Consider the following 24,104-nt stretch of genomic DNA (forward strand, 5'->3'; position numbering starts at 1 on the left):
GACATCAGATCTTAACCCCTCACATATATGTTCAGCATGTCTATCATGAGTACATTGGAGCACAATTCAAGTGTACAGGGAAACCCTCCTGATTTAGGCAGGAGATTCACACTTTTGTAAGCTACACATAAAACAATGTTGCCTTTTGTCAGCGCAAACTTCCTCTACCCATAGTGCTTTACAATAAAAACTGTGATGTTTAAATTATTACAACGCCTCCTCAGAGGTAGTAAGCACTATATAAACGCTATTTATTTTGTGTAAATACTGAGAAAGACCAACACATCTGACATTCTTACAGTGCATGCATAGCTCCTAAACAAGGACTGAACAAAGTAAAAAGCTGCCTCTCTTAAGTATGTGTGAAGTGCTAACAAGGTGTGAGCCTTTGTGTCCCCTCTGCCGCATTTGCTTCAGGTGTGAGGCTCCGGACTGCTCCCAGCCAGGAGACTCGAACAAAAGGGGGCCTGATGCCCCCCAGATTCGGCCTTTGTTATGGGCCCAGCAGGAGTCTGAACTAAGAAAGCCCCTTCCCCGCCTGCAGGTTGTTGCAGATCGAAAGCAGACAACAACGTGCAGGCGCTGCTAAAAGTGTCCCGGTGTTTGCAAATTTCACCGGGACAAATTCAGCATATTTTTCAGTGGGGCCCAACTTCTTGGCAGGGTGGTCGGCGTCCACCCTGTGAAAATAGTGGGTGGACGCTGTCCACCCGCGTGTACCCCCGACTTGTGCCCTGGTTAACATCCATTCAGAGTTTGCAACATTATTGAGTAGAATGAACCAATTCTATCGAACAAACTCATTATAAAAACTTCTATAGGAGGGTTTGTCACCTTGTGTGAAGAGATGAATATGGGACTGTCTCTCATGAAGGTTCTTGTTTTTGCAGGAAGAGGTGATATCCAGCCTCAGCTGGACAGTGCAATGCAAGATGTGAACGATAAATACCTGCTGCTGGAAGAGACCGAGAAGCAGGCGGTGAGGAAGGCCCTCATCGAAGAGCGCGGCCGCTTCTGCACTTTTATCACCATGTTGCGGCCAGTCATAGTAAGTTCCTTTTTTTCTGTTATCTTTTCGGTGTTTGTGTGATCAGGAAGCTGCCGTGATAGGAGTTATCCATATTTGTATCGGTTTTTAAAGCCAATTTGACTATTGTAGTGGTGGACCTCTAAGCTGAGGAACCAGGTTCGAGTCTCGGCAGGGACGCTCAACATCCTGTGATTCTGGGCAAATCACGTTATCGCCCCGTGCCTAACAAAATGAGTGTGTCCGTCTGTAAGGCAACTGGTGCTAAAGTAAAGCGCTCTGATACTTTCGGGTCGAGGTATGCGCTATATAATATTCCAAAAAAACAACAACAAAAAAGAACATCAACACCATGCATTACACTTACCATACTTGCAAAACGACAACCATACTTGCCACACATTTTCATTCACCACCTTATCTTTACATTGCAAACCACAAGTACACATTACATTGTAATATATCACACAAACATACACATATATACAAAATCAATCCATACTACCCCTGAACACTACTCCTTCATAAACCCTAAAACATCTCTACTACCTCTTAACACTACCCATGATTAGACCCTTAAAATCCCTTACTACCCTTTAGAGTTACCTTCACTGAACCCTATAAACCGTTAATATCCCTTAGCATATCCCATTCCTAAAAACTCCGTACTACCCTTTAGCATTATCCTTCCCTGAACCCCCCAAAACCTCTTTATTACCCAAAAGGCTACTCTGTAGCGTACTACTCCTAAACACTACTCATCTTTGAACCCTGAAAACCATTCACTACCCCTAACCACTACCCATACCTGCACCCTGTAAACTCCTTACTACCCCTATACACTGCCCATCCCTGAACCCTGAAAACTCTTTACTGTCCCTATACACTACCCACCCCTGATCGCTAAAACCCTTTACTATCCCATAAACTACCCATCCCTGAATGCTAAGAACCCTTTACTACCCTTATACATTTACAACCCTTAATGCCTTGCAGTTGTAATTCATTTGAATTGTAATGCATTGTAACATCATTGTAGTGGTAAAGGCGTTATTATAACTTCATTCTTTTATTGTGCATTTTTGATATGTTGTAATGTTCACCAACCAATTTTACTTCAAACTGGTGTATATGCTTTTTATTATATATTGTATTACTGTAGTTAATCTTATTTTAATTTATTTCAGATTCAATTTAGAAACATGTTTTTAATTTAAAGTAAGTCGAATAGCCCAGTGTAGGAAGGGGGAGTCTCTGGTTGGCGCAGTGCAGCACTGGCGACAAGCAGGGCCTCTCTCTTCCACGTCAGGGCTGAGGGTTACCTTCAAGAACAACCTCTGCTTACCCTCTAGGTAGTGTGGCGCAAGCAGTCTAGGCTAATCTCCGGGGCACATAGGGTTAAACATTTGCAGCATCACACCCTTCACCACCAACCCACCACACAATGACACCAAACTGTATTTGTAAAAATATATCTCTTTATATATTGTTCAAAAGCAGGCTTGTAAATACAGTCTTGGATTACTTTGAAAATGCAGGTTCCAGTTACTCTTAGCAAAAAGTCACAGTTCTTTAAGTAAATGCAATCTTTTGGGCCTTCTGCCCGGGTTTGGAAAGGTTCAATGTCTTATAGCGCCTCAATGTGCTTCCCGCTGTCTCCGCTCGCTTTCTCGGAGAAAATCGGGCCCGGCCTGCCAAAGCTCACGCTTCCCGCGTGAGCCGCGAAAGGCACGGCCGGGTCCGCTCTGGAAATGAGTCACCCTTCGGGGCTCGACTCGAGGAGAGGGGGCCGCGGGCCACAGGGAGCGTCAGGCGGGGCCTCGGGGGCCAGGAGCAGAGCGAGCCTCTGTCTCAGGGGCGGCTCGCGCTGCCAAGCAGACAGCAGCTGCGAGGCTCCCGGGGCGCCCGAGATCACACAGCGCGGTGCGAGCTCAACTTGCAGGACGCTCGCACCGCGAAGGGCAAAGACACAGTACCTTTAAATTCTTGTGGAGCGGACGGCTGGAAGGGGGCCCTGTCCCACGTCGCGTTGCTTCTCTGGGGTCACGGCGAGCTGCGGCTCTCAGCCGGGCAGGTCACGGGTCACCCGGGGTGGCGGTGATTGGTGGCGGCAGGGTCCTTTCCTTTGGGGTTCGCTCCGACCCTGAAGGCGGCGGCTGTGGGGTGGCGGCAAGTGGCAGTACGGTCCCCAAGTGCGGGACGTACCCAGCCAAAGTGCCGGTTGCAGCTGTGCGCTCACAGCTGAGCTGTCAGGCAGGATGCCGAGCAGAGGGGGGTTATCGCAGGGCGGCAGTCCGTCTTCGCAGAGGGGTTGACGGCGCGAGGCGCAGTCAACTCGGGGGCTTGGACCGGACGGGTCCTCCTTCACGTTGCTCTCGGGGCTCACAGGCAGTTGCAGTCACGGTGCTCGGGCCAGCGGCGGCTGGGCCTCACGTTGCTCTTACTGTCGCTTTGGGCCCCTGTCACGGTGCTTGGGGGGATCTCGGTGTCCTGGATCACGGGGAGCGTGGCAGAGACGCACAACGCTCTCAGACTCCTCAGTCAGCGCTGCAGCGATAAGCAGCACACACAGTAGCTTTCTTCAGGGAGATAGCGCCCACTGTTCCTGGGGCGCTGATCAGGGGGCAAGTTCAGAGGCAAGCCCTTGGAGATCTTTCAGCAGAGTTTGGCACAAAGTTCAATAAAAGCAAAAGTCTCTTGTAGTCTCTTCTTTTCCTCTCCTTCTGCAGCAAGGCGCCAGACACAGGCCAGAGACAGCACTCCTCCTTGTAGTCCTTCCAGGTCCTTCTCTTCGGGCAGAGTTTCTTCTGTAGCGCAAACAGGATCTAATTTACAAGGAGCAGGGCTCCTACTTATATACCCAGTTTCTTTTGTTCTAACAGGCCAGGGGGGCCTTTGCATAACTGCTCCAGTCCCTGAGCACTTGTGGTGGGTACTTCTGGCTTCTTCATTCAGTGTGAGGGCAGGCACATCAGCCGCTCCCCAGGGGGGCGGAGCCAGCATTGTGAGGACAGGGGCAGCCTGAGCACTTTGTTGACAAGCTTCGGTCCTTCCTGGGCCAGGTGCAGGCTGAGTCATCAGTCGCTCCCCAGGAGGGCGGAGCCAGCATTGTGGAGGCAGAGCACAGCCTGATGCATCATTCAGGGGAAACTCCCACCTCCCACTAAGGTGTCATCCTGCTATTCACCACCTGTCAACTCCCAGCCCTGTCACTCACACAACTCAGACAGTCAGATACACACAAAAGCAGAGGCGGGCTGAAATGGTTAGGCCAGCAAATGCTAACTTTCTAAAAGTAGCATTTGCAAACACAGGATATTAAAATAAACTTTACTAAAAGAAGAATTTTATTATTCTGAGCTCAGGCATACTAAACATTAATTTCTACCATGTTCCCATAGCCTGCGGGGATTATAGAGTGTAATAATTCCAGCAGCCCATCTGGCCTAAAGGGAACTGGTAGCCTTACAATAGTGAAAAACGAATTTGGCAGTAATTCACTATTAGGACATGCCACACACATCAGGGCATGTCCTACCTTACACTTACAATGCACCCTGCACTCAGGCCTACCTTAGGGGTGACTAATATGAAGTTAAGGGAAGGTTTAGGGGCTGGCAAGTGTGTGCACTTGCCCAGCCAGCATGACAGTACCAGACTGCACGCAGGTTCTGCAATGGCAGACCCTAGACACATTTTAAGGCTGCTTCTGTGGGTGGCGCAACCAGCGCTGCAGGCCCACTAGCAGTATTGGCATTTACAAGCCGTGGCACTCCTGGTGCACTTTACGGGGGACTAACAGTAAATCCAATGAACCAATCATGGACATCAATCACATGTACACTTTTCAACAGGGAGAGCATATGCACTTTGGCACTGGTCAGCAGTGGCAAAGTGCCCAGAGTCATTAAACCAACAAAAACAGGTCAGAGAGAGTATTGGAGGAAGGCAAAAAGTTTAGGGATGACCCTGCCAAGAGGGCCAGGTCCAACACCCAGTGATGCCGCTTCGGGCACAGTATTAATTTTCTAGAGGCCTGCACAATAATTGCGAGCAATATGCAGTCTCTGCCAGCGGTTAACACCTACCACTTAGCACACACACACTCAAACAGAGGAAGGACCATGTCACTCTGTGTGGTTTGTACCAGGTGCTCCTACTGTGTTCAAACTGACAGGAAGGATGGGCATCCGCAATCCCAAGGCAGGCTTCTAACGTTTCCAAGAGGATAGACCTGCCGACCATGTCATAAGCCACTAACCGGTCACTCCGTGTTAGCCCTCAATGCACCTAGTGCTATGGTGCTGGGGTAGTCTTCTGTTATGTTTATGGGTTTTGGGTAGGAGACCTTCCTTTCTATCTCTTAAGTGAAGGATTGGTTGAAGGGGAGCAGTTTGAGGTGTTCAGTGTTTGCATTTCAGTGCCGGAGGGAGAGGGGGTTGTTGTACAGGTGGGTAGGCTATGTATATTTATCTGCTGAAGTTCTTAAGGTATGGAGTGGCTACAGGTTTCAACATTCTTGTTGTAATATTTTATAGATGGATAGAAGGTTGAATCTGGTAGATCTTCAGGTAGAGGGTGATGGTAGATACACATCCATAATGCTTCTAGACATCTTTTTGAGGCTTTTTTTCTGATGCCTTTAGTAAAGGTCTTGATGTTTTTCTTCCTTTCAAAGTTAATAAAGTGAGGACAATTGGGTTGCGTGTTAATGACACCTGTTGGTCAAGGCTGCAGCGGGAATCGACTTTGGTCTTTGTGCTGATTGACATTAATAATAGTGTAAATATCTGTTTACATTAACATCATAGGATAAGTCCCCGTAGAGGATTCTTAGGTGGCACAGTGGAACTTGTAAGCTTGTGATGTGATGTCAGACTTGGACCTCCCTTCGTCTCAGGTCTTGTCCTGATCCTTGGTCCCCTCACGCCTCCCCTTCTAGAATCTGGGTGAGGGCGGCAGACTTACACGCTATATCATCAGCTGCTCCTGTGCCATCCAGGATTCCTTCATGAGCCCATCCAGTACTTTGCAGACAGGCCAGAACCAAAAGAGCCAGACGACCCGAGCTTGTCTCCAAGTGCCCTTTTGCATCAAGGACTTTTTACAGAATGCGCTTTCCACACATTACGTAATACCAGCATGCAGTATACTTATGTATACACTTATCCACAAATGCAGCGTCTGAATCCCTGTGTATATTTTAAGTTTACGTAAAGTTAGCCATGCTTTACTATGCCATTAACATAAATTGTACTTTGGTGGGAGAATGAGGGATTTAGGCAAACAGTCCACAGTGTACAACTGATAAGCTTTTATATTATCAGTGCTCTGCTCTACAGTGAAGGGATGTCAGCCCTGCATCCCTAATTATAAATGTGAATCTATGAAACAAATCTCTGAGCACACGCGATCACATATCAACATAAATGAATCATCCAGTCGTCCTTATGTTCTACAAGTCTTTGCTTTAATTAGATATCAGTTCTTCCGCCAGCCAACACGTGTTTTGTCCCTGGGTGAGTCACCCCACGACTTCCTCAGGGCTGGAAAATCACATTAAAATCGGTTTTACAGAATCATCCGGTATAGCCCAAGTACTTGTGGATAAAAGACAAACTGCTCTCTTATGATGCTATACACCAAAGGAAAACCGCGCTTCACTCAGTGTGAGAGAACCCATGCCGTTCTTAGCATGAGGAACGTCATTTCTTTTAGTGTACAATATTTTAAATGTAATTCTTTATATAATTTATCAAATTATCCATTGTTTCAATTGATCATCTGGCCGGCTAGTACAATCTATACTTAGTATCAGGCAATCTTTAATTTCAAACATTGCTCTCAATACCGAGAATCATTAAGCCATTTTAGCATGCCTTTTGGCACAACGTAGGTTACATGTGACATACCCTTGTAAATTGTAGTATCCCTATACTTCAGTTGCCATTACCACCACGATTATATATTTAGATTATTTGAGTAGTGTGAACTGTAAAACATTGAGAATGTGCAAGCCAGATAAGTGCACAGAATCATGCTATGGTGAGTACTCCAATACTGAAGGCATGTCTTGTGACAAACACGTGTGTACACGAAAGTCACTGTCACCCAAGTTTTAGGCAGTTTCCTATTTTTTAAGAAAATAATCCAGAATGAAACTCGGCTCATTTTATTAATATATTATTATTCCATTAGATTAGGCTTTATTATCAATCATAGATGTGGAGGGTGATATGGTAACTGCAGCTAATGTTATAGAGGACTTAAATGTACAAACAAACGTAAGCATTGACAGTGGATTGAGGAACAAATCTTGTTGGATTTCACAGCTATTCAATGGTAACAATATTGAAATGTTATATAACCTAGTCAGTGGAGACCTTGAAAAATAGAACATAGATTAATTATGGTGACAAAAAAAATGTAAAGACCATTTAAGTATAGGGGAGCGAACAGCATTTAAAGTCCTACAATCCAACAAGGACCTGGTCATAAGAGAAGCGGACAAAGGGGGAAATATTGTTATAATGAACTGCTTAGACTATAACCACGAAATCCTGACTCCTTCTCTCTGTCTCCCTCCTTCTCTCTGTCTCCCTCCTTCTCTCTGTCTCCCTCCCTCTCTCTGTCTCCCTCTCTCTGTCTCCCTCTCTCTGTCTCCCTCTCTCTGTGGCCCCCTCGGTCTGTCTCCCTCTGTCTCTCTCTCTCTCTCTCCATCCCTCCCTCTGCCTCTCTCTGACTCCCTCCCTCTGCCTCTCTCTGTCTCCCTCCCTCTGCCTCTCTCTGTCTCCCTCCCTCTTCCTCCGTCTCCCTCTCCGCATCCCTCTCTGCCTCTCTCTGTCTCTGTCTGTCTCTATCTGTCTGCCCCTGTTCCTGCCTCAATCTCTCTGTCTGTCCCTCTCTGTCTCTCTCTCTCTCCCTTCCTCTCTCGCTCTCTGTCTCCCTCTGTATGTCTCCCTCTCTCTCTCTCTCTCTCTCTCCCTCTCTCTCTCTCTGTCCCCCTCTGTATGTCTCCCTCTCTCTCTCTCCCTCCCTCTGTCTGTCTCCTTCTGTCTGTCTTTGTCTGTCTCCCTATCTGTCTGCCTCCTCGCTCTGTCTGCCTCCTCGCTCTGTCTGCCTCCTCGCTCTGTCTGCCTCCTCGCTCTGTCTGCCTCCTCGCTCTGTCTGCCTCCTCGCTCTGTCTGCCTCCTCGCTCTGTCTGCCTCCTCGCTCTGTCTGCCTCCTCGCTCTGTCTGCCTCCTCGCTCTGTCTGCCTCCTCGCTCTGTCTGCCTCCTCGCTCTGTCTGCCTCCTCGCTCTCTGTCTGCCTCCTCGCTCTCTGTCTGCCTCCTCGCTCTCTGTCTGCCTCCTCGCTCTCTGTCTGCCTCCTCGCTCTCTGTCTGTCTCCCCGCCCTCTGTCTGTCTCCCTCCCGCCCTCTGTCTGTCTCCCTCCCGCCCTCTGTCTGTCTCCCTCCCGCCCTCTGTCTGTCTCCCTCCCGCCCTCTGTCTGTCTCCCTCCCGCCCTCTGTCTGTCTCCCTCCCGCCCTCTGTCTGTCTCCCTCCCGCCCTCTGTCTGTCTCCCTCCCGCCCTCTGTCTGTCTCCCTCCCGCCCTCCCCTTCGGTCTCCCTACCCCAGCTTCCCGGGCGCACTAACAGCCACACCCTAGTACTTCACAGGTCTTTAAAAGTCCATTTACGTGTTAATGAGACTTGTTGTGAATTGCCCAGCCCCCATAGAGAAGAGTGTCTCGGAGTCCGCGCTGCTGCTGCGGCGTTGTTTGCTGACACTCCTTAAATAAAAAAAAAAGAAAACACAGGTACATGTCTGCAAGGTCCGAGGGCCGCCAAGGAAGCCTTACCTGGCCGCCAATGAAGGCTTGCCGGGCCGCTGGCGGCCCGCAGGCTGTACTATGAGTACCTGTGACCTAACTAAAACGTCCCATTAACCTTTTGTGTTTTTAATGCAAAGTAAGATAATATTACTGTATCTAATTATAACGTCACATTAACCTTTGTTTCTTAAGCCATACCCAACTATAACATCACTTAAACCTCTGGTTTTATTAGGCAATACCCTTCCAGGCTTAGAGTGCCACAAAAAATTATGCAAAAAAGGAAGCAGAGAACGCCGGGTAGTTCCCAAGTTTAGGTGGAAAGCAGTTCCTTTATATGGAGCACCCTACAACACCATTGGCACCATGAATTTGCACACCTCAAATGTCTTTGTTTTTCTAGCAGAATTTTAAGCATATATTTATCAGGTTTTACTTTCCTTATCATACATGCGTGGTAAGGGCATTTCGGGTAAAGTCTACCTGGAAAAAGCATGTGTGATAAAGGCATGCATTATATCGTCATACAACCTTTTAGCTGTGTGTTTTTGGGATATTTCGCATTCTCCGCTGAACACGAAATTCCGCAAATTCCGCGAGCGGAACAGAATTTACCGCCCAGCCCTAATGATTATTGGCAGAAGGACATGACGGCTATGACTTCTCAGGAGAGCTGATAAAAAGGCTGCCTCTCTTCAAACAGATCTGTAGACTTTTTCTGTTGAATGGTTCAATTGCTTTTGTTGGATGGAATAAAAAGACCTGCGTTTGTGAGAGGCCTGTGTGGCACTAAAATATGTAATGTGAATGTTAATAATTACTTATCGGTAAACTTTGGTTTTTATAGTCCTAGGACCAGCCATTACTTGTGAGATAAACTACCTCTAAACAGGAAAAACAAATGGGAAAACACTTTGAACCAAGTACTGCCCTCCACCCCCCGGGTACCATACAAGGACTTGGCATTCTCTGCCATCACCACTCATACCCAAGCCAGTCAAAGACGGAAGGAAATGGGAGGGATGGGAATATCTTAATGGCTGGTACAAGGACGCTTGGAGAAGAAGTAATGAAGATTACCAGCAAGTCATTGGGCAACATTACCTTGACGTCTACATCCTCCTCCCAGTCATTACTTGTGAAGGATTCTAAAGCAAGACTGGGCTTTGTCATACAAAAAAAACAATAGTAAAAAGGCATACATTGGGATTACTGACACACCCACCTATTTAATGAATTGCTTGATTCTTATGGTAACCTAGAATTCAAAATCCCAACACTAAAGTTTTTTCTATATTATCAACACCTTGCAGTCTGTAATGATGGACAGAAGTATTTGGAGATGACCCTTTAGCTGCCCTTCAGATCTCTGCCAACACCAGTTACCCTTTGTTTCAGACCAAGAGACAGCCAAACCCCTTGCCGATCGTTCCTAAATTCTTTCCGGAAGGGATAAATCAGACACCAAATAAGCCAGTGCAATCCTAGAATAGGGTGACCTCAATTTTAAAGCCAAAAACCGGGACATTTCACAAAAATAGACTACAATTTTACTTAAAGCCATGAGAGCTCTCCTCAGCAGAGAATTACAGAACAAGCACTAAGAACATACATAAAATGCAATTTTTAAACCCAGTAGCTTGCCTGTTAATGTAATTGCTTTCTTGAAACAACTGCTAACTATCCCTACTTTGTGAAACATAAAAAACACCTCCCACCATTTTCAGTCGACCCTCTTTAAAAACCGGGACATGAGCTACATTTCTTGAAATTTGCTGGTGCAGCTGGTTAAAAACTGGGACCGTTCTGGCAAAACGGGGACGCCTGGTCACCCAATCCTAGAAGGAATCTACTTACTAAATGTCATGGAGGCAGGCGTTTTACCTTGTCCTGCAGTCACAAAAAGAAAACAGAGTACATGAAAGGTCAGGATCTTTGTAATAAATTAGAAGAGCCCTCCTGTCATACAGCAGATGTGAAACTCATTTCTCTGGAGAAGGGGAATGAAAAAATGCAAATCATCTTCCTCTGCCCAATTAAGAGTAGAAACCATTGGAAGAAAGGTAGGATCTAAAATAGATAGAAAAGATGTTCTGCACGGTAAAAGCACCCAGTTCACCTATTCGAAGTAACTGCAATTTTCATTGTAAAAAAATGTATGTCTACTGATTCTAGAGGTTCCAAAGGATGTTTCTGTAAAAACTGAAGAATCAGAGGTAATTCCCAATGAGAAGTTAAAGACTGTTATACTGATTGAGCCAAAGAAAAACTTTTTTCAAAAAGTGAGATGCTAGAGTTTCACCATCACCTAGATTTTTCTAGAGTTCCGTTAGGCATGAACAACAAAACGGGGGGGAATACCAAGCCCTTTATGGCACCTCGGGGGTTCGGGCGAGACTTGGTTCACAGTATTTCCCAGTTTGTTTTTGCTGTCTCGAGGCCGTTTTCCTCACAATGGCTGGAATGTGGGCGTAGAGGTAATCATGTCCTTATCCTTATGTTGGCTATCTTCATGTGTGGTTTGGCCTTTGTTCCCCCTTTCTCCAATTCCTCATTTTTTCTCATATTCTTTCTTTTTTCTTTAGTTTCTAATTTCCTTTTCTTCTACGTCTTTTCTTCTGCTCTATTTTGCTATTATTTACAAAGCTTATAAAGTACTGTTGCTTTCCACCACATTCAGGTACTATGTCTTGTTCTTTTTTCACTGCAATGATCCATTGATGTACCAAAGTGTCAGTTAAAAGCTTTCTGGAGCCCCTATATGTGATACAATAACATTTAAATTGCACCCCAGGAGTGAATAATGCTCTTCAGTTCTCCATGGGTTTATGTGACCGACACTGCTACCTAGGAAACAAGTGAAGATGCCACCATGAATAGTATTTCAATGCCTTATCAAATGTTTAGTTTGTGTGTGCTGTATATTCTTGTATCTTCTTTATGCGTATCAGTGATGAGTGGACTTCCCATGAAGGGCTTATTTGCATTTATTGCTAAAGCAGTAAATCACAGCCACCTAGATGGATAAATGTAAAGCAACCATTGTGTATGATCATAAATGTAAATGAGAGCTTCTCTTAGTTATTGTGATCACCTCAATTTTCTCAGGAAGAAGAAATAGCGATGCTGGGGGAAGTGACGCATCTTCAGACCATATCGGAGGACCTGAAAACCCTCACCATGGATCCTCACAAACTGCCCTCTGCCAGCGAGCAGGTCAGTCTATTTAATGGTGTTCCTTTTTGGCTGGAAAAGGCAGGTAGATTGAGATAGGGTGTACTCTATTTTGATATGAATGGGTGAGTAAGAAGTCGATATCGAGAGAGGTATATATGTTAGTTATACCATTTTGACCATCTGAACACCCAACCTAGGCTGCTACCAAGGCATTACCTCATATACGTGCTCTGTTTCCCATCTCCAGATTTCAAGATCTTGAGATGGTTTCTACCAAATAGCTGTATTCTGCTTCTATGCCTGCTGTCTGCCTCCCAGACCCAAAAGAGATCTATTAAACAGCACAATGATGCTGCTAGGGCTGGTGATAGACCAACTGCTTAGGAACTCGGGAGACTGCCCTGGCTTCAGTGCATGTGTCTGGAATACCGCGTCTTTCCAGAACCTTGTGTACCCTGTCCACAAGGCACATAGACCATGTGCCGGGATGAAGGTTTACAGTGGAGCTGTGCCTTGGTACTTTTATTGACTGAACCGGTAGTGCGGTCAAAAGAGTGCACCCTTGGGCCTATTTTACTTCTGGATATTCATTTTTCAAAACTTATTAGCGAGAACTCAATTCCTAATGCGTAAAATGAGTACGCTGCATATATGAATGAGTAAATGCAGCAACCTCAACATATCAAGGCGGTGATGTGGATCATTTCTCACTAAACTTTAACTCAACCTGTTTTTCCCCTGGACAAAGTATATATTTTTAGAGGCCCAGCGGAGTCAACACTAATGATGCACAATTACACCAGGACTTAGAAATAGTGAATTGAATGTTCAAAGTTATGTAATGTAGATCTAATTCTGCCTAGTCATTGTACGTTTATAAAGTCTCCTAACCCAGTTTTTCCCAGCAACTGGATATGACTTGAAACTGGTCACACAGCTGGATGCATTGAATTCTCAGCGAATTGGAGAAAATAAAAATCCATAACAATAAAAGAAAGCTGCTAAAAAGGCATAACATTGAACTGATAAATTACGTAAAATGCACAAAAATGTACCTAACGGTGCTATTCATTGTTCTAAATTCTTATATTTACATATTTTAATTGCCAGAAGACCGGTTCGCCAGACATGTGAATCCCACCACACGGGGTTCCAAAAGTACTTTGTTCCTTCCTCTTCCAGACTTACTTTGCACACTGCTGACCCAAGCCTCGGTGCGCTGCACAGTTGCTCTTCCCTCAGTGGTATGAGCGATGCAAGTGAATAGGGGCCTTAGACTAGTTTGGTTCATGGTAGACACTACAACGGTATTTCTATATAAAAAGTGCTGCCCTCGTGCACTCTTGCCCTAATTGTGAATTTAGTCTAATTTCAGCTCATTTTATGTCTGAATGGTTTATCTTACTGTTCAACATTTGAGACCCATGCCTGTGTGACCATCGGCCCCCGGTACCATGCTTTTTTTAATTCACTTCTTCCATTTTCCGTGTAAATGTAATCTTTTTTCAGTGACTACAACTATCCTCCCAGAATGCGCCATGTTGCTAAATGAATGCTTACAAGTGAAACAAGCTGTCACTGGTGCCTTGGAGTTATATGGTAACCTTGCATTTTTCTGTCACACACTTCATTGCACATGGAATAGATTTCCTTGTGCTGTGTCTATCAAGGAGCGGAACACATGGGACATTTTGACCTTTTGTGATGTTCAACGAGCAGGTCTATGGCTGTGACCATTGCAGTAATGCATTTTTGTAGCAGCTGTTTCTTGCTTCCGGTCCAGCAGTAACCTGCCTAGAAGCCATCTAGTGCTTGTCACAGCGCTCCGTTCTTCAGAAGGCAACGCTTCACTTTGAGCCCAGTTTTAGCAATCACGAGCATGTCACCTGAAAGAGACATTCACCCACAAAGAAGTGGTGTAGTGCCCTGATAATTAATCGGGCTCTGCTCTCATTAAATTATAATTAAATGAATGGTACTCTCTTCAGCTTGAAACTACAGTAGATGGTCATGTGCATGTGGCTAAAGTGCAGTCATCTAGAGAGTGACCAACCTAGGACAGAATACTAAAGTATTCCTTAAAACAAATGTTCCCATTTGCATGTTCTAGTTAATGGAAGTACAGTTGTAAGGCATATGCAGCCCACGTTGACCACCAATGTATTTGTTCCAATTTATAATTTTGCAGTTTGAAACCTCCCAGTGAATTCCTCGATATCTGTCCGTAATTTCGTCGCTGGGGCTTTCAAATAAATTATTTGAGGTGGATGTTACATTTTCAGTTTGGGCTCACAAGGGAGTCTCAGTACTTTCTAAATAGTGGAAAGGGATGCATATATACTGAACTTAAAATTACAAAACAAATGAAAACGTGCATAGAGAACGGTCACAAGAAAAGTCCTAGATGGCGAGAAAGTTCTTAAAAGAAGCCTGTGCTGTCTGCAGAGGCCAGCACTCAAATATGAGCAGGTGCATTCCGGATCTCAGATGTGGGGACAAGGACACCCCCCGTTTTATAATGCTGCTCCTTAAATCAATGTTTAGAAAAGAAAGCTAGCCATCTTACAGAATCTGTATATGCAACATTGTGAATTTGTACTATGTTAGTACACTTACAGATGTTTCCATAACCTGCTCACAGCAGCACCACCCTCCATACAGAGGTTCAGGCCAAGAAATGGAGAAACGCCATCTCACTCCTGCGATACAAAACTATTGAAAGCAGTGACCGCGTAGTTGAAGGAGGCTTATCTACGATTAATGTGGTCTTAACACATCAAATTTGATCAGTCTCTATTTTGAAGAATGCCTTCCTATGTTAACTAAACATGGTTATCATGGGCCAGATGTACTAAGGGATTTTGTGATTGCAAACCCTGCAATTTGCAAAATCACTGGACCTTCAACTTCAAAATCCCTTTTTGTTATAACAAACCCCATTTTATGTACTGGAAACGTTTGTCTGACTCATTTCCCATACTGAATTGCAATTTGGAAGGGTTATTCCTTCCAGATTGTAATTCGGTATTCTATATGTCAGTGATTTGCAACCACACTTCTGATCCCAATCCACTGATGAGTTACAGACTCCTCAAAGGAGGTGATAGCTTATTGGCTAAGGGAAATTAGATTGGCAGCTCAGGGAGAGTAGGCAGTGGTCTTAGGGTCCACTGCTTGCTCTTCTTGATGTTTTCCAAACTGAAATCTTTTTTTAAAGCAGCTCATGTTCCTTAAAAGAACAACTGATGCTTTAAAAAAAAAAATTCCATTTGGTAATGCAAATACAGTACGATCGTCTGCTGTCCCTTGCAAGACTCCCTGTTTGTAGATAGGGGGTTACAAATTGGTACTAGCCTCATTAATATTCAGTAGGCAGGTTCTTCAACAGCTCCTAACGAATGATAAATTTGCTAACTGACTTAATAGTGTACAGCTCGATTTCCAAAATCGGAGTTCGATAAAAAAAAAAAATCTGTGGACACTTCTTGCAATTTTGAACTGCGTGTGGAGGAGGAGCTGCCCATTGGATCTCTCACTGTTAATATCTCCCTTGGGTCGCACTACTGCTCGCCGGACCCGCTTCGCGGGTCCCGCTTCGGCAGCCTGAGGAGGGTGCTTGTCTGAGCTTGGAGCGGAGCGTTAGGGGCAAGGACAGAACTGCAGCAGGGCTGTGAGCTGCGCAGCAGGGACTCCGTATCCCAGGAGTCCCTGCATTGACCATCAACAAACCTGGTCCGCTCTCCCTGCTGCCACGCCCCCCGCCCTCGAGCACTGAAGAGCAGCGGCGTTTCCAGCCTCTGTGGGACACTTCTTGCAATTTTGAACTGCGTGTGGAGGAGGAGCTGCCCATTGGATCTCTCACTGTTAATATCTCCCTTGGGTCGCACTACTGCTCGCCGGACCCGCTTTGCGGGTCCCGCTTCGGCAGCCTGAGGAGGGTGCTTGTCTGAGCTTGGAGCGGAGTGTTAGGGGCAAGGACAGAACTGCAGCAGGGCTGCGAGCTGCGCAGCAGGGACTCCGTATCCCAGGAGTCCCTGCATTGACCATCAACACACCTGGTCCGCTCTCCCTGCTGCCACGCCCCCCACCCTCTCTCCACCCTTCATTATAGGATCAGCACACCGCTGCGCGGGAGAGCGCGGGAGCGTCCCGGGACAAGGGCGGGCCGTCTGTGGCCGTCAGGGGCCGAAGGAGGCTGGGCCCTCTGTCATCCAGCATCGTCTAACAGACTATACTGCATAAGGCGAAGCAAACTGTTATTTTGTGTAGCTAAGTACACGGACCGTAGTTTAAGTTTTCTTCTGTGCCTTGAGAGGCCCCGCTGCGGTCTACATTGTTTTTGCCCGCCCCTTGTGCGGTACTGACCACTAAGTATGTCTTCACCTCCAACTACCCCCCTATTGAATTCCCTCCCGCCCATGGTAGGGGCAACAATCTTGGGTCCCTTAGACAAGTATTTTAGTAGGGCCACTAGCGATATTGATAAAGAGATTGCCCTAGCTGAGAGACGCGCCGAGCGTAGGCAATCTATAGAACTCCTTAAACTTCCTTTGGAGAAGCGGGCACCCCTGGGTCCTCTGGCATCGGTTCCTTCTTCACCACCTTTAACCGTGCCAGTCTTAGTAGGAATGCCCCATGCTTCATCACAGTCGCCCAGTCTGGTCAGGGTGGAAGGTATGTTAGGTTCTGACTTCCAGACCGGAAATGTCCCATCGGTCGCTGTCTCTACCATCTTGCCTCCCCCTATGTCTATTATTTTAAATGTTTCTTCTACTGACTAGGAAAACCCTGCCCTATTAGGTGTGTCACCCCATGCAGCCTCCAAAAACCCTAATATTAAAAGGAAAAGACACACTACTCCGCGGAAGGGTTGTCACCCTAAACATCCTAAGAAAATGAGGAAACTTGGTATAGGACCGGGAGTTTCCTGTAAGCCTAAAGGGGCCGGTTCAGGTGGGGCTCAAGTTGTTAAGGATGGGGTGACCCCGGGTAATTCAGTATTTAATCCGAGTGACTCTCTGGCGATAGCTCCTGCTGAGATTTTATCCCCAGATTCACCCTTACTCATGCAGATAGAGAAATTGATGAAGTCCCTACTGACCCCCATTGTAGAACGACTTAAAAGGTTAGCAGATCGATTAGACTGCTTTGAACAAGCTACCTTAGACAATTTTTTTCAACTAAATCCTTAATTAAAACACACTTTAGGACGGGGGACAGTAATAAAGAGGGGGCCAAAACGGATACGTCAACCTCTATAATTTTAAATGATCTCTCTAATACAAGTGGATTATCAACTACGCCGACGACACCCAGCTGGTGGTAACCCTCTCACACCCGCACCAATCCCCACCCGACCTTCACAGCTGTCTCTCGGAAATTCATAACTGGATGAACTCCTCGGCACTGAAACTGAACGGGTCCAAGACCGAGATCCTGCTGCTCGGACATAAAGAGCCCTCCCTGCCGCCTGACATCTGGCCCGTCTGTCTAGGTGACCCCCCTACACCGAAGGAGGAGGTCAAGAGCCTGGGCGTATGGCTCGAAAAGGACCTGAGCTTCAGATCACAGGCCAAAAAAACGGCAGGAATCTGCTTCGGACTCCTTAGGGCCTGCAGAAAGGTCTTCCCCCTGCTCCCCGCTACCTCCAAGAAACTTCTGATTCAGGGCCTCATTATGGCGAGGCTGGACTACTGCAAGGCAATCTACCTGGGTGCCCCCGAAGCCACCCTCAATACCCTGCAGAAAGTCCAAAACGCCGCGGCCCGCCTACTTACCGACACCCCCGCCAGATCCTCGGCAAAGCCAGCCTTGAAGCTCCTGCATTGGCTCCCAGTCAGAGAAAGGGTGGCTTTCAAGGCCCTCTGTCTGGCCCATAAGACCCTCCATGACAAAGGCCCACCCATCCTCAAGGATTTCATCATCCCTTACAATGCGAGTAGGGTCCTCCGCTCAGGCAGAGAGAACTTCATCACTGTTCCCAGAGTCAAAAAGGCCCGGTCCGGAGGACGCCGCTTCTCGGTCCACACGGCCAAACACTGGAACAACCTTCCTCGGAGACTGAGAACTGAACCTAATCTTCTCCAATTCAGGAAGGCCTTGAAAACCTTTCTCTTTCCTTAAATCCCCCCCCTTCGATTCTGACCTCTCCTGAGTTCTGGTTCTAGCGCTGGGATGCTCTAGGGTTACTACGTGCTCTATAAAACCTTAAAAATAAAATAAAAAAGTGGGTTGGCAAGTGGGGTACCTGTTCCAGAGCCCCTTCCTCCTGTTGTTATTACTACTAAAGGGGGGCCTCGTCTTTCAGGTCAAATCCACAAGATCACTCCCCACCCTTTAGACCACTCACGGGCTAACCCATCCCAACCCAAGAAGCGTTCAGCTATTGAGGTCACGGGCATTAATGATAGATCCAAAACTGGGAATTTTGGATCCAAAAATCCCAACGCTTTAGTTCAAATTCCATCGACTTGCCCTGTTCTTCTCCCTTCTAGCCTACCCGACACAATCCCTCCTAAAGTGCCCCGCAGAATACCTCCCATGAATCTGCCCCCAGACTGCTACCCCTTTGTTGCCATCCTTACCAACGTACCACCATTGTTGGTTGGGCAGCAAGAATCCTTCCAGATGCTGAAAAATAAAACAATGCACTGGTTAAGGATTAATAGACCACTGCCCAGGGAAGTGGATGGGCTGATTCTTGGTGTCAGAAGGATAGGTTGGGTAGGTAGTAGCCTTAAGCGCTTTGAGGGGGATTGTGTAGTAGTTAATTTTAAGGATCCCAGGGTAGCTCAGCTAATTTCTAGGCAGAACTTAGGCTCTAGCACTGCTGGCATTGGTGTAGTCGACTTGACTTTCTTCTACCCGAGACCACCTGGCATTCATTTTGGCATCATCCCAGATGTAAGTTGTTATCACAATCTTCCCATTCCCGGACTTGACCCCTTCTCTGTGCCTTACCAGAAGGGAAACCTTTATAACGTTCCAACTTTTAATCGTTTTGAAGCGATGTCAGATCCGGGGTGGGTTGATTGACAAAATGGTAATAATCTATCAGGAATGGGTCGTGAAAACTTTAACTTAGATTATGTCTTGACTAACCAGGAAAGTATGAAATCAGAGGCAAGGTTTGGGGAGTCTGCATTGATTTCCGGGGTCACAGGGAATGAGGATCTAAACGAAACTAGTATCAATAACCAGACAAATAAACATGATATTCCACTTAGAAATTCAATCTTAAAGTTTATGTCATGGAATATAGCGGGCCTAAGAAATAAAGTAGATGACCCAATATGGAGAAAATTCTTAGGGACCTTTGATATCATTGGGTTACAAGAAACTTGGGATACTACGAACACCCTTACCCTAGATGGTTACTCCTCCCATTGCCTTCCAGCTATATCATCTGCAACGGGGAGAGCAAAGGGGGGTCTAGTCACCTTAATTTCGGCATCTATCCCGGGGATTCATACGCAGCTAGTAACGGGTTCACCTTATTGTCTAGCAGTCCAAATTGTTTGCAAAGGGGAATGTAATGTTTTAATTGTCAATTTTTATAACTCCTATGACAGAGTAACTCCTATCGATCATTTGTCGACCTTGGAACTGTTTTTGTCTAGGCAAATTGCGGTTTTAAACAACCATTGCATGGTAATTGTATTGGGAGACTTTAATATTCATGGGTGCCCAGACAAGTGTCTCTTATTTGATAAATTAGGCCCCAAAAATCAAGGTGAGATAAATTTTGAGCATACTGCCCAAGGAGCGATCCTTGAGAATATCTTGGCGAGTAATGGGTTGATGCTACCTCAAAGGGAGGAAGTGGAGATCCCAACCTTTGAGAATAACATCAGTCGCTCAACCATTGATTATATTTTTATAAGTCTTACCTTGGGGAACCGTATCTGGGAATATTCTGTATCCAGGTCACATTTTAGTGATCACAACCCAGTGACTCTGATTATTACCAACCCGTTTAAACCATCGGAGAATCAAAATAAAAGGGTGGATAAGCACGACATTCGACCAACAGATCAGGGACGTAGGATTAGATGGGAAAGGGTGGTTCAGCAGGACTTTATAGATAATCTTTTTAAAACTAGAGGGATGGATATGGAAAAATGTATGGACCCTGAAACGGGGGATAAAGAGGTCCTTGATGCTTTTTAAAAAATCTGTACCCAAATCGCATCGGATCTCAAGTTATCGGGTAGGGTGAAGGAGCAAGGGGGTGTTGGTTGGTTTGACCGTAAATGCTCAGTTGCCAATCAAAAACTTAGGATTGCCCTGAAAAGTAAACCTATAGATAGGTTACTCGTGGCTTCCTTAAGGCAATCATACAAAAGAGCAGTGGAAGTCAGGAAATGTGAAATTAGAGAGGCCGCCTGGGAGGAGTTAACTTCAATCAATGTCCTAAAAAATAGTGCTAAATTTTGGGAAGTTGTTAATAAGCCATATTTTAATGATCCCTGTAACAATCCGCTTGACTGTGGTATTCAAGAAAATCAATGGCTTACTCATTTTAAAACAGTCTATGAAGGGGGGGTCATAGGCTGTGAGGTTGTGTGCACCCCTGCCTCACACACATATATCTTGTCAGTCACAGAAATGGAGGTAGCTGAAGCCATCCGGAAAATGACCAGTAATAAGGCTCCTAGCCCTGATGGTGTTCCGGCTGACCTCTTTAAGTCAGATATCAAGACATGGTCTAAAATCTTAGCTAACGTTTTTAACCGTATTAGTAAATCTGGTATCCCTACTACATGGTCGGAATCAGTTATTGTTCCTATTTTTAAAAAAGGTAATAGGGGAGATCCTGTAAATTATCGACCGATCTCTCTTATCGATTCCACGGTAAAAGCCCTTGGCCGAGTTATACTGAGTAGAATAACAGAGAAACTGGAAGACACAAATACCCTTTCACCTTTGCAGTATGGATTTAGAAAAGGGAGGGGTACAATAGACCAAAGTCTTAATCTCCAATTATTAATTGGAAAATATACTATTGCTAAAAATGGTATTCTGTACCTAGCTTTTATGGACCTGTCCTCGGCCTTTGACCGAGTGAACAGGTCCAAATTGTGGGATTTGTTATTAAAGCTTGGTATAGATGAAAACATTGTGTACTTCCTAGCTGATCTACATAGGGATCTCACGGCTACAGTTAGATATGATTATAAAGGGAACTGTACCGGAAAGATAAGGATCGTGAATGGGGTTAGGCAAGGCTGTATTTTAGCTCCCTTGCTTTTCACTCTTTATATTAATAACCTGGGGACAGTTTTGGGGGCGGTAAGTAAGGATATACCAAGGGCAGGCAAATTTATGATACCTGCTCTGCTTTACGCAGATGATGCCGCTCTTTTAGCACGTACAACAGTAGGCCTCCAACGTCTTTTAAATTCATTTTATAATTTTATGAATGCACTGGACCTTAGTGTCAATTATTCTAAATCTCATATAATGGCGGTGGGTAGTAAAAGTAAAAAATTGAAAACCCTGTTTTGTGATGGTAACAGGCTATCCAGAGTCACGAGCTTCCCATATTTGGGGGTTATCTTTGATGACCGCTCCACTTGGCTGCCTCAAATGGCCGCTAAACGAAATGTTTTCGTAAGATCTATTTCGGCCGTTTTAGATTTCTCCCGTAAATTAGGGGTGAAACCATTGGAAGCCGTTTTGAAAGTTTACGATGCAAAATGTGTATCCATAGCCATGTACGGAACAGACCTGTGGGGTTTTAAAAGCGTAAAACAGCTACAGATTGCTGAAGATAAGTTCTAGAAAAATATCTTATCAGTGCCCCAATCAACCCCAGGTTATATTGTACATCAGGAACTTGGGGTTGGTTATTTGAAAGACCGTTTAGCTGTGGCACCGCTATTAAAGTGGATAACATCATGGTTAAACCCGGAATTGGTTTTAAATCATGAGATCTTGAGTGATTGTTTGACCTTGGATCATAGTTTATCCATCCCTTGGCTGAAATATGTTAAAACATTAGCTGATCTATTAGGTCGCCCAGAATTGTTTACTCAGCCCCAAAAACTGGTTATGGGAGACTTGAAATGGACCAAAGATACTTTTATGTTGAATAAAAGTTCTGTAAGGGAGGAAATGGAACTGAGTAAGGTGACCGTGAGGGCCCACCAGCTCTTGATCAGTTCCATTGATATTGAACTATACCTGAAAACGGTCAATAATAATAACCATCGCTTTCTCTTGACTAGGTTCAGGTTGAATAAATTTCATCTGCTCCTTACTACACGACCAACTTGGACTAAAATGAAAGATCTAGACATTTGTCCCTGTGATGGGTTTTCTATAATGGACACTGCACATTTTATGTTTTTCTGTAAATATTTTGTGGAAATACAGAAAAAGTTCATTATACCACTGATCAAACACAAAGGGTTTAGACAAGTTAAACCGGCCCTCATGTACCTCCAGTTGCTGTCGAATACTTGGGAAATTTTTTATGTGGCATGTTTTTTAACAATAGCTATGAGACTAGGGAAAAAAATTAACTGGCCTAGTTGTAAATAGTAGATCCTTTTTTAGGGTCTTTTATATATATATATATATATATATATATATATATATATATATATATATATATATATATATATATATATATATATATTTATATATATATATATATATATATATTTATCATGTCTTGTCTGTTTTTTAACAATGTCCTATGATCTTGATTTCTGATGTGTGTATACTTTTATGGTTTTTGATATGAACCGAATAAATTACTTTTGACTGACTGACTGTGCACATTTTGGAAACACTTTTTAGAAACACTCTTTGTACATCTGGTCCCACGTTATTCTGCTATTATTATGACTAAACAGATTGCTTGTGTATGATGTGGGTGTTAAGTGGGGTTTTGTTTCTAATCAATTGCTTGATGTTTTACTATTAGGTAATCCTTGATCTGAAAGGTTCAGATTATAGCTGGTCATATCAAACACCTCCGTCCTCTCCTAGCACCACCATGTCCAGAAAGTCCAGTGTCTGCAGGTATGGATATTTTATGACTTTACAAATGTTCCCACTTCCAAAAATAACCATAAAGCAGTTTGTGTTCTTGGGATTCGTATAGTGTGATTTTCATTTTAACCTCTAACAGTGTCAGCTGTCTACTTCCAAGCACTAATCTTACCCATCATCCATTCAGGGGAACGGTACATCCTGAATGGTTACTGTGAGAAATTGCGTTGTAGGTTGGCTAGCGTGTGAGCCCCGGTCAGTTGGCAGGCACAGTCCTTGTCAGGATGAGGAACAAGACAACCCTAACTTAACCTTTGCTCAACCCTCCGGTAGCTTGGCACAGAGCAGTCCGGCTCAACTTGGAGGCAATGTGTGAAGTATTTGCGCAACTCATCAAACAGTAATAAAGTTAAAATACCACACAAATAAGATTCCCACACCAAGTTTGAAAAGTGGAACTTTAATAAATAAAAATAGACAAAAACGACAAAAAACCCAATCAGTAGAACCGAAGATATGCATTTTTTAAGATTTTAGTAAAAATAGTGCCAAAAAACACAAAGCAACAACTGTGGATATCTGGTTGTGCCGGACCAGGGCAAAGTCACAAGTTCAGGTCGACCTCAACAGAGCACGTGCTGGCTACAGGGATCCAGTTGGGCCATCTGAGCACAGCACCTTTATCCTGGTTTGTGGAGCGTTGTGAGGATCTGTGTTGTGCGGCCGAAGCGATGCATCATTTTCAAGATGTGGCAAGGCTATGCTGTGAGGACCTGTGTCGTCGTTGGGGATCCAGTAGACTGGGCTTGTGATGCAAAGTCCGGCATCATGGATGTGACACTCATTCAGGGTGATGCATTGGTTCCAAAGAGCTGCAAGGCTGCGATGCAGAGCCCGGTGTAGTCGTTAAGTATGCCGCTGACTAGAGATGCGAGGTTCTGCCCCAAGTATGAATTGCGTATCTGTGGTTCCGAAGGCAATGCTGGCGGCAGCAGCGATTAAGGTCTCTGCGATAGGTCCTATCCATGCAGCAGCAAAGATGTGTCAGCTCTGCTCTGGATTGCGCAGTTTCCCCTGGAGCCACAG

The 24,104-nt window shown here is 45.1% G+C and overlaps 1 protein-coding gene across 4 annotated transcripts in view; it reads left to right on the forward strand.

Annotated features, from left to right (window-relative positions):
* MTSS1 (MTSS I-BAR domain containing 1) overlaps positions 1-24,104 on the forward strand; it is a 500,273-nt gene that overhangs the window by 397,640 nt on the left and 78,529 nt on the right. For all 4 annotated transcript variants that reach the window (XM_078686786.1, XM_078686789.1, XM_078686787.1 and 1 more), the window contains exons 7-9: positions 891-1,048; positions 11,949-12,056; positions 22,951-23,048. In XM_078686786.1, the coding sequence (XP_078542912.1) occupies positions 891-1,048; positions 11,949-12,056; positions 22,951-23,048 (364 nt within the window). The remainder of the gene's footprint in view (positions 1-890; positions 1,049-11,948; positions 12,057-22,950; positions 23,049-24,104) is intronic.

This window comes from Lissotriton helveticus, chromosome 4_1, assembly GCF_964261635.1.
Source record: "Lissotriton helveticus chromosome 4_1, aLisHel1.1, whole genome shotgun sequence".
In the NCBI taxonomy this organism is placed as follows: domain Eukaryota; kingdom Metazoa; phylum Chordata; class Amphibia; order Caudata; family Salamandridae; genus Lissotriton; species Lissotriton helveticus.